Genomic DNA, 11,588 nt, shown 5'->3' with positions numbered 1-11,588 from the left:
CTCCATTTATACCGAATATATAACGATACGACACAACGTTCATGATGAACATTCTATGTAGACTTCGCGTGGTTCATCGTGTACACGTGTCGATGGATATGTGTGTACGTATACACATATATCGAGATTTGCGCGCGAAAGCAACGGAACACGGTATCGATCCGAATGCGTAGAAAATGCTATTGATTCTCTCGGCCGACCCGTCGACCTCTTCCACACGTTGTGTAGTTCCGAGGACTGAGGAGGCGGAGGCAGGACTTTTCTCTTTTCCTCTCGCCTTTATTCTCCTCCGTATCATTCGCTGAAAAAGTTGCTTCCCGTTTCTCGGATTTTTCATGCGGATATTTTTCTTGTTGCTCCATACCTAAGGATCTTCAACGGTAGATATCACGTTCGGTACCTGCTATCGTTCTCGATTAAGTTTAACGTATTTCAACATTGAGGATATTCTCCGCGACAAGAGTTTTACTTACTCGGTAGAAAAAGAATCTATAGTGCAATGTAGTTTCTCATTTTGATATAAAAATTAAGAGCCAGTATGTATGTAAATAGACGGTCTTATACGAGTTCAATAATATTTACAATAATAAAATATAATATAGAGTATATAAAATGATAAGTGGATAAAACGGAATATGAAAGATATGACTATAAGATATGTAATTGCAAGTTATAGAGGGTTCGTGAAAAACATAAATAATTTATGCTATCTGCGTTACGATTGCGCACAACGTTTTTGCACTTCTTTTTCTTTCCCCCTTTTTTTACTTTTTTTTTTCTTGTTTTCCTTCTGATCATATTGTTGGCTCGCAACTTTGTACGAATATAATCTAAACTCGTTATAGAAATGATCCGAAGGTATCGAGAGTCAACGGTTTATCTCCTTTTCGATAAATGGCACCAATCGGCTGATCTGTTTCTTTTGATCGTGGGCTACGGTTGGATTGGCGACCTGTTCGGCTATTTCTAGCCTTTTCCCTGGTGGCAGATTACGAATTCCGCCCTTCGACTAACCGAGGAAAGTCATTTCTGCCGCATCTCTGCGGTCTTGGCGAAACAAACGTTGCGTACGTGACCGTGATTGGGCTGGTGAAGGGGTGAGGAGAGAATTACATAAAAGGCACGAACGAAGCGAGTCGCCTATTCGCCCAACCTACGTCCTCCAGGGTCGTACACCCACGTTCATACTTCGTGCGTATCGTCTCGCAAGCTTATATGGACGATTATGCATGCAGGCGTTATCGTATATATACGTGGAACGTTTAGAGGACTCGTCCAGGATCGTACATGATTTTCAAGAAATTTTCCATGTGTAGGAATTCTGTCGAGCCACGGTTATCGCCTAGCATTTCCGCACGCGTTGATCGCGAGAACGAATTAGTAATATATATAGTGATTCATATTGAGATGAATCATTTACGTCGAAGCAAGTTCGACTATCGTGCAAGTAATTGAACATCATTTTGTATAATAAATTTCCTATTAATTATATGAATGTGTAGATGCGTGAAATAATTTTATTTAAAGGAAATACAGATTTTTAGTTAATGTTAAATAAAAGTTAATGTTAAATAAATGTTTCGTTTTTGTTGACGCAGATCATGTGAAGGAAAGATATGATAAACTGTGGCCGATGAAGAGAAGAGCACGAGCAAGAGTACGAGCAGGAGCACGAGCAAGAGCAAGCGGCTTCGTCGAGGAAGGCGAAAAGAAGCGACGACGAGGCGGCAGCAGCAATACCAATAAAAAGATCAACACTAGATCTGATGTTAGCGGACATTAACGGTAACTTGGCGGATCTGAGAAGTGAAGCGATGGCGTCGCAGAGATTTTGTCTGCGCTGGAATAATCATCAAAGTAATCTACTCTCCGTTTTCGATCAACTACTCCATGACGAGTCGTTCGTCGATGTTACGCTGGCCGTCGAGGGTCAGTTACTCAGGGCACATAAGATGGTGTTGTCGGCGTGTAGTCCCTATTTTCAGGTAAGGACAAGTCTCATCCAGAGAGAACAATGCATCGTCAAACCGCAGATCCTGGGGGAAACGTATGCTTTCTTTTTGAAGTCCAATGAATCGCGTTCTAGAACATTATTAATAATTCATCACGGTAGATTAATTCATGACGCGTATTAATAATTCATAACGTTTTCTTACTCGACCCTCTTGCCGAATCTACACCGACCGAGTATTTTTTTCTTACTATCTTTGCAGGCCCTTTTCGTCGGACACCCCGACAAGCACCCGATAGTCATTCTTAAAGATGTCCCCTACGTGGATATGCGCAGTCTTTTGGATTTCATGTATCGTGGGGAGGTCAGCGTCGACCAGGATAGGCTAACCGCTTTCTTGAGAGTCGCTGAGTCTCTTAGGATAAAGGGCCTGACCGAGGTAAACGAGGACAAGTGTGACTTGCCTAGTATTACCTCTTCGTTGCTTGGCAATCAAAACACAGTACCTCCACCACCACCGAATCTACATAGAATAAACCAAATCGGGCCTCACCACCACGTCTCGCAGAAGAGGATGCACCATATGTCGAGCCATCCTCTCCTTGGTTCGGCCTTATCCGCGCCAAAGAGAAAAAGAGGCAGACCGAGGAAGCTCAGCGGTTCTTCCGACACGCCGATCGGCGAGATCACTGGCCAGGAGCTGCAGTCCTGTTCGGGGACAGATCTCGTACAAGGTTCGCCAGAAATGATGGAAATGAAGATGAGTATCGACTTTCAGAGCGAAAGCACCGGTAATAATGGTAGAGGCGGAAACTCCAGTACTGCTTCGGCAAGTAGTAACAACGTGAACAGCAATAACGTCGGGAACTCAGCATCATCGGGAACCAGTCTGGCTGCTTCCTCTTTGTCGTCGACGAGAAAGGACGAACCAACGGAAAATGGTACTGACACACCCGAATCACTAACATCTCGCGTTAAACGGGAACCTGAACCGACGCCTAGCACCTCTGCCCAAGGTAAAGCATTTTCTCCTTTTTATCTTAAATAAATGTGTTTATTTGTTTTTGTTATTCATGAAAATTTGCTTGATTGTCAATAATCTGACTGGTTCTTATTTATCTGTTAGCCTCCGATGAGACGTTCGCGCGGCCACACAGTAGGCAAGGGAACGAAGGTTTCAAGCAAGGTAAGGAATTCCATTATCAGCTTACACGATTAACGCAACTTTTTAATCACCATCTATGTCGTGAATAATCGAAGTAACACGTTGTCATTACATATTTTAAAACATTCTTTGATACAAATACACTAGCTTGAACAAATTTAATCTTTAATCAATGGATAGTAGTATCAACTGATTTAGCTCTGTTTCTAAGTTCAAAAATTAAGAATTATGAGTGGTACGTATATCGGGTGAAAACGATACAACGCGATCTTGAATTAAAGTTTTAAGAAGCGATATTTATCGATGTAACCGCATTCACGAACGTACGTGTCTTTTTTTGCAGTGTCAATATGATTTATACTTTTGAAAATAATAGAAAGATACGAAAGATACAAGATTGGCATTGTACGATTTTAAAAGGGATCTCTTACCTTTTCAAAACTATTTGAAATTACATGTTTCGGTCCTCATAACGTGTAAACTTAGCTTCTCGGTAACTTAACGACAGCATTGTGTCGTTTCCATCTGATATACGCACCAACTATGCTTATCATTGAAATTAAAAAATAAGACTTCTGTTATCGAGTATCTGTGAATTGATTTTAGGATTTCAAATAATATTTATTAACGTGAGAACAGGATACTCTAAATGCATTCAGGATAAATATTAAGTAATTGAATGTATATTACAATATTGATATGTAAGCGGTGTAAACGTTCCCAATCATTTTCTATTAGTTGAAAAGGAGAATATCGTGCCTATTTGGCAAATATAGGCTTTTATCAATGTTTAAATAACTCATTTTTTGCTCCATTTGAATTACATTTAACTTTCTCATACAATTCGATGTTGACCAACAGAGATTACACACAAATATTCCGTTTGCAATCTTTTCCAGGTGATATTGTATTCTTATCCTTAACAAATATTTATTTACATATTTACCTATCATTTGTTTTATCAAAATTATTACAATTATCTTGATAAATTTGAATGATGAATATGCAAAAGAAAATATTACAAAACACTGCTGTACGATGTGCTAATCAATTTAATTTTTCAGAATTTTCATCTGTTAATTTTATACCTTGCTCGTCGTTGCGCGACTGCAAACTAATTACGAATCGCAGTATCGCAGCAATATTTCCGGGGAGGCTATTTTTGGTCGTAGACTCAAGTACACTAAAAAGAATAATAATGAATGCAAAAAAAAAAAAAAAAGAAATAAGAAATAATATTGAGACTCGAGTCGATGAATTTGTTGACGAGTGCAATTCGTTAAGATGTTAACTCGAGGATACTGCCTGAGCTAGCATCCTTACATGGAATTAAGGTCAACAAATCTCGCTGAGTATTGAAAAAAGTATTTGTGATTTGTATCCGGAGAAGGTGAATAGGCTCCCAGGAGTTTATGCGTGTCACGGGTTTCACGCGGTCTGTTAAAAATATCAGAAAAAAAGAAAAAAAAGCAATACTACTACTAATGATAATAACCGTTTCCTTTTTCCGTGCAATCTGAAACGAATTTTTCGGCAGTGTTAAGCCGCGTAGGCGAAACATATCGAAACACGATGCGCACAAAGTTTAACGGGCTTTCAAAAACGAGACCTCTACTTAAGTCACGCGTTGACCTGTGACAACTCGAAATAGAAAACAAAAATCTCAAAAAAATATGTATACATATGCGTACCATGTGTATATGTATATATACATACACATATATTTACGAAAAAAGAAACAAAGTGTATGAGAGAGAAAGGAAGCCGTCGTCTCGTTGAGCCCATACAGGCGTTTGTGTATGCTCCTCTGAAACGACGAGACGTTCGAGCGGAATCAAAAAAACGTGCCAACAAACACACAAGATATATATTCCCTTTTGAATGCTGTAGCCTCCAAAAATCTAACCTACCACCCACCGATTGTCGTTAAGGGACATAATATAAAATATACATACCCATTGTAATTTATGCTCGGCCAATGCGCAGCGCTTCGTTCCTTCTTCTTTACGCTCGTTCTCCTCACTCGTTTCTCTAATCTAGACTTATATATTTATATATACATTTCTATTTACTGCCACTTTTACTTACCTTTTTCGATCCCATTTCGCATATTGCGCGCACGCACAGACACACACACACACACATACGCGCGCACACACGCACACACAAACACAAACACGCGCGCCCGCCCGCGCGTGTATACAATATGTATATATTGTTATACGTATACATGTGCAACATATAAATATATACACATGTACATCTTATTATATATATGATTTTATAATCCCCGCACGCGAATGAGAAACGCTTCGCTGTCATTGGCCATTTGGTAAAAGGAGGGGGTGGAGCCAGCTTTTAGCGGTGCTTACTTTTTTCTGATTTTTATTTGAAACGCTGGTTTACTTTTTTTCACGTTCGTTCATTGTAAGAAAGTTGAACGCAATTTATGTTTGCGCCGAAGTGACGGACCGTGGTGAAATGGATAGATGTCATTACAACGAAAAATTAAGTGTGCGTAGCTCTTTTTAACAGACAACGAACGTCGGCAGGTTATCGCTTCCGCCTTCTCTTGCGTTCTTCTCGTTGCCTAATTGAGTTTTCACGACGGAGGAATGAAACACGGAGAAACAGAAATTTGGGGAAAAGTCCGAAACATGAAAACGAAACGGGAAGGAGAAAACAGATGAAAATATACGACAGGACGGAAAAAAATGGACAAACAAATGTAGTGACGGAAAAGAAAGAGCGAATGATGAGAGAGAAAGAGAGAGAGAGAGAAAGAGAGAGCGAGAGATCAATATAAAAAGAAATTGGTATCGAGAGTGTGACGTACATTCTTTTCCATATGATGTTCGAGAAAGAGAGAGAAAGAAAAGAAAAGAAATTGCTTTACTGACGTACGCACGCACGCGCACACATGACAGAGTGCTTCGAAGATGTCGAACATGATGATCGTTCGGTAGTGACCGTGAAACGTGTTGCTTTGTTCTCTTTGCGCAGGTGAGTTGAGATTATCTGAGTCACCATTTGATCTCTGAGAGATTACCTTTGCGCGGGGGAAGCGAGGGAACTAGGGGAGGCCAGCCGCTCAAAAAAATACAAAAAAATATATAACATAAAATAAAACAAAACAAAAAAAAAAAAATAATAAAATGAAACCGTTCCGAAATGCCAGAATCTAAATAAGAGAAAGTCGAATAAAAGAATCTGATGTAAAGTGAAGCCGAAAGCGGATTAAATATAACAATATATAATTGCATCGAAGAAGAGAAAACGTTGCTTCTTCTCGAGCGTCCTCGATCTCGATGGATCGTCTTCCCGTAGAGAATGGATAATATGCGTATACGGTTTAGACTGACGGGACGCACGGACTATTTAAAACGTAAAGTTAATAGGGAGGGGGTCTTTTTCGAGTGTACATGATGATGATGTTTATTAACATTCGCATATACGTGCATTCTGCACGCGTATGTGTAAGCGTTCGTCTCTGACTGAGTGATACGTTGCGCGTGTTGCGTGTATACATGTATTTGCATACATTCCGTAGCAATAGATACGAGAGCGAGTCCAGGTGAACGGGAGGGAAAAACGAGCTAAATGGTGTAAGATTGCAAACGCGAGAGGGTGGAATGTAAGTGTGCGTGACAGACGAGGAAGAAAGGGTGCGTGAGAGTACGCGCGCCTCTGTGTGTGTGTGCGTGCACGCGTGTGTGCGTGTGTGTGTGTGTGTCAGAGAGAGAGAGACGCATGGGAGGGGAGAAAGAATTATACGCGCGCGCGCGTGTGTATGAAAAAAGATTATACGTACGTGTGATCGCGAGAATGTCAGAGCGCGTGTATGGTGCATATTTATTTGGAAGAAAGAAAGAAAGAAAGAGAGAGCCATCGTTGAGTCGCTGAAATGCTCTTCATGGTATGGCAAACGAGACCGTAACGGTCCTCTTCGTAGCCAGCCGGTACGGGATCGAGGCAAAGCCGCGATCAACAGTGAGCAGTAGCGAAAGCGTGCGTGAGAGCGAAAGAATCTGAAGAGGGAATGACGACGAACAGGGGTGGGGACACGGAAAAGCGGGTGCGGCATAAAACACTTAACATGGGACAGAGTTGACGGACAGCCGGTTCGAATACGGTGACTCTTTTTTGCTGGCTCTACCCTTCCTCTTGCTTCCCCCCACAAATATAGAAATACGTTATTATATCAGTACATTATTATACACTATTATATATTACTAGAAATATGTGATAATTTATACCTAATGCATCGATATACTTAAGTTCGAATGATGTTATTATAACATTGATATATATACATATACATACATACACACGTATGTATGTATGTATGTATGTATGTATATATATATACATATATATTATACGCTACAAAGGTGTAGGCGTTGAGAACTGTTTAAAGAAGAAAGTTTTCTTCGTTTCAGACCCGGAGGAGACGTCGAGTGGCGGTGGCTCGCAGTCACCGACTCATATACGCATCAACTTCGAGCGATGCTTTCGTAAGGAGTACAGCGCGTCGTCTCTTCAAGGAAAAACATCGTCAACGGCAATTATGGCGTCCATGGATGACTCGCAGCAATATTCCGATTCCGAATCGGAACAAAAGGTGTCGAAAGACAATTTGAGCAGTGCCATATTTAATCTGGTCGCCGGTGAATCGGAGATCAGTCAAAGCGACTTCGAAGGATCGTTTAAGGTCGAAAACGAGAGAACGGAAGGTTCGGTACGGGACTTCTGCGTGAAAGAGGGCGACGTATACCGGTGCACTGTATGCAATCGTACCTACACACACATCAGTAATTTCTGCCGGCACTACGTCACCTCACACAAGCGTAACGTCAAGTACTTTGCTTGTCCGGTTTGTTATAAGGAATTCACGCGGAAAGATAACATGGTCGCCCACGTTAAGATCATACATAGCCTTAAGTCGCACATGGCTCTTAGCAGCAGTGGCAGCAGTAGTATGGGTCAGCAGCGGTAGACCGCTGTCGGTGCGTCCTCTCTTCTCAGGCTACGTTCCTTGGCTCTTTCCCTTCGTTCTGCCTCTTGAGAAAGAATGCAAATTACCGTTACGATGCTCCTCCTACGTTTCTGGAGGTGCTCTTAACGACCAAGTATCACTTCGCGTCGTGCAATCGTCGATAAATCGTTGAACAAATCGTTGATCGATTTCTTCGTCGTCGTGGTAAGGGTCAGGGGACGTTACGCAAGGAAGAGGCAGCAAACGAAAAAAATCGCGTGAAAAGCTCAAGAACGATGGGAGCGTACGTGTCAGTGGCTTTCCGGATAAACCCATAGCTGTAAAAGAAAGAAAAGAAAAGGTCGCAGTGTTTCGAACGGACAAAGAGAGAACAAGTAGTAGTCGCGTTAGATTAGTCTCGTAGTTGATAAAATACAATCGAGGATTGGTTTTTGAAGACAACGCTAGTAGGACGAATCAAGGAAGGACAATATCAGAGATGGGGGTAAACGGATAATCAATCGAATATACAAATTTTAAACATCTGATGATGATCATCATCGATACGTAGATAGTTATACATCTGTTTCCTTTATACAATTAACGAACGTTTGCTAAAGAACAAACAGGCAAAACAAAGAGCTAAATCCGAAGACGTTGTTTCCGCCAATGTGGGGAAATTGAATCGTAGACCATGTGTCTACTGCAGCTCAAAACAGTTTCTCCTTTTTCAATGGATCAACGTGAAATGAAACGAAAGAAACTGGACTTTTAACAAACGAATATATGATATTAATCATAGCAGCTAGTAAAGTCAAATACAGTCGAACGCAGTACCTTTTGTGTCCGGTTACTTTATTAAACGTGATATAATTCGTGCTATATCGGATCCTATAACTACTGGTTTTCTCTTGATTCGTTCGAAAGTTCGCTCTTTCGGACAAAATTGGCGGGTGTATCTCAGCCTATTTCGTAAACCGAAAGCTCCCTTTCTCGAAAAATGATTTTCGTGCGCGTAACACGAAACGGGCATTAAGTTACAAACGAAACGAGCTTTACCGCGTTGCTTCCCTTCGAGGGAATCGCGGATGTTATACAAATAAAAAGAAAAAAAGAAGGAGGAACGTAAGAAAGAGAGATATGCGCATACAAAGAGTTTATATATGATTGAACCGGTGTACTCGTTTGGTCGTCTTAACGTAGTTGTGCGACAACGAGGATCAGTTATGAAACAAAGAGGAGAAAAAAGTAAGCAAGATAATCGCAAAAGAAACGTGAGTCCAAATCAACAAAGAGTATATTTACTATTGTGTGACTATTATATTACGGAGAGAATCAAACGTGTTGCATGTAGCATCGAAAATATGCATACGTTTATTGAAGTAAAACGGCGGTACATGCACACACAATATAAATAAGGGAACCACGTAGACTGAGTAAATGCAATATATATGTACGATGACCGTTCGCCATGTTGTTGAGCCGTTGAGCTGTTGTCAAGCTGTCGAGCCTGATTCGAAGTTATATAGTAGCGTAATAGGGAGCCAAGGTGGAAAGAAGTCCGCGGTTAGGGCAGGGAAGGATGGAGATAGTTAATGGGGAAATTAACGGAACGGGACATGCAATTCTTGAAAGACTGCAGAGGGACGGTTTTAACGACACCAAATACAAGATAGTACTGACATTGGATAGACTGAAGGCACTTTAGTAGTAACTTAACGCCATATCGTACTGTACCGTACTCTATTGAACAAAACATTTGTGCTTAGCCAGTACAACTGGACACAGTTTTACTACTATATATTCTATATATTCTGTATATTATATATATTATATTAGAAAACATGGATTTTATCGTTACCCAAAAAATGATACGTTCGTTTATTTCCTGTTTAACTTGAAATGAATCGTGGGTAAAATATCTATATATATATATTGTTCCCAAGAGCAAAAATATGCGATTAAAACGACTATTAAATTTGTTACATAAATTCATAATCAACTAAAGCTAATCGTTATATCGTAGATTCTCTTTTTGTAAATATTAAATTCTAAATAACGTGAGACAAGGATGTGTGTGTGTCCAGGGTCATAGAAATTATCGTTGTTAAAAATATATCCTTGTCTTACTTGTTACGAGTTTTATGCAGTTTATCTGAAGCATAATTTTATGTATAATTTAATTCAGAAAGACCATGCTTAGAAAAGAAAAAAGGATACAGAGTTCTTTGTGAGTTCTTTTAGTCTTAAAGACTATAGCGTGCACGCGCAAACGGTCGAGTCGATTATCGATTACTGTTCAAAAGGGATACGGCTACAGTGATGGTACATAGGCTTAGTCGTGAGAGACAGCACTAAAATACGATTGTAGCTTACTATATTTTGCACTTTACACTTTGTCGAATCCTCTCTAGTCGGACCTTCGTTCATAGATCGATTGTTATGATTATGAACGACACGCATGAATCGGAGAGGAAGCGAAACGATTTATATACAAATTTTTTCACTAGTTGGGCATAGACATTAGACGACTAGAGGCTATATAATAATAATTATAAATATTATTACTGCTACTATTAATTAATTATAATCGTAACGGAGACCTTCGTTGTTATTTTAAATGCGTGGGATTTCAAGGTGAAAAGAAAAATGAAAAAAGAAGAGACAGGACACAACATGATTTATACGATCTTGTGTCCGATATCGCCCACGATTGACCAGTGTTGTTCGTTCGTTATTCAAGAGATATCTAGCGTTGCAAAGATAAAAAATTTTAGTTGTAAGAAATACGGAGCGATCGGAAGATCGATCGCCTCCGGATGCAATTACGCGTACTTTTAGGAAGATAGAATGATATATTATTAGTTAGGCAGGCAGCAATGATTAGACGAGTAGGTGAAGTAAAGGAAAACAAAAATAATAAGAAACGATAGAAAGAGAAACAAACTAAAAGCATATACGGATGTTTTAATATTTCTGATCGTAATGGACCGTGCCGCTGACTCGCAAAATCGATATGCTCTCAGGTCAATTATCTTCAAAATTTTTAACTTTCATGGACCAAAGAGTATCCACCATTCCGCGTCGGTGGATTATTTTCGGCGGGGAGAAAAGATGTGTGTGTGTGTGTATTCTTTTGTTTTAGTTTATCCTATTTTAGCTTGTGTTTTTCTTTTTGTTTAATGTAAAGAAAAAAAATTTTATGGACGAGAGACAGTTGCAGGCCGGTCTTGGTGAAATTGTTGTGTTCGCGATGGGTTAACGCAAAGCCCGTCCAAAAAAAAAAAAAAAAAAAAAAAAAAAAAAAAGGAAGAAAATATGAAAACAAATTGAGGAAAGAGGGTATAAACTGATAGTTGAATATAAATATTATATATTAAACAAAAATAAGTGCAAAGAGGCAGCGGCTAAAACAGCTTATATCGATTTAAAATGGAAAAAAAAATAATAATTAAAGTAATACACTCACATTTGATAATCACTGAGAGGCTAAGACT

The 11,588-nt window shown here is 39.7% G+C and overlaps 1 protein-coding gene across 12 annotated transcripts in view; it reads left to right on the top strand.

Moving 5' to 3' along the window:
• LOC126916147 (protein tramtrack, beta isoform) overlaps positions 1-11,588 on the top strand; it is a 45,645-nt gene that overhangs the window by 12,960 nt on the left and 21,097 nt on the right. For 10 of the 12 annotated variants that reach the window (XM_050721630.1, XM_050721631.1, XM_050721629.1 and 7 more), the window contains exons 2-4: positions 1,599-1,985; positions 2,214-2,967; positions 3,078-3,137. In XM_050721630.1, coding sequence (XP_050577587.1) covers positions 1,767-1,985; positions 2,214-2,967; positions 3,078-3,137 — 1,033 coding nt within the window. In that variant the 5' untranslated portion in view covers positions 1,599-1,766. Of the gene's footprint in view, positions 1-653; positions 1,448-1,598; positions 1,986-2,213; positions 2,968-3,077; positions 3,138-7,555 lie in introns of those variants that run through there. The other 2 variants (XM_050721632.1, XM_050721628.1) reach the window with 2 other exon arrangements.

This window comes from Bombus affinis, chromosome 5 (genome assembly GCF_024516045.1).
Source record: "Bombus affinis isolate iyBomAffi1 chromosome 5, iyBomAffi1.2, whole genome shotgun sequence".
NCBI classification, from domain to species: Eukaryota; Metazoa; Arthropoda; class Insecta; order Hymenoptera; family Apidae; genus Bombus; species Bombus affinis.
The sequence above is the reverse complement of the archived record's forward strand: the minus strand, read 5'-3'. Positions and strand labels throughout refer to the sequence as shown.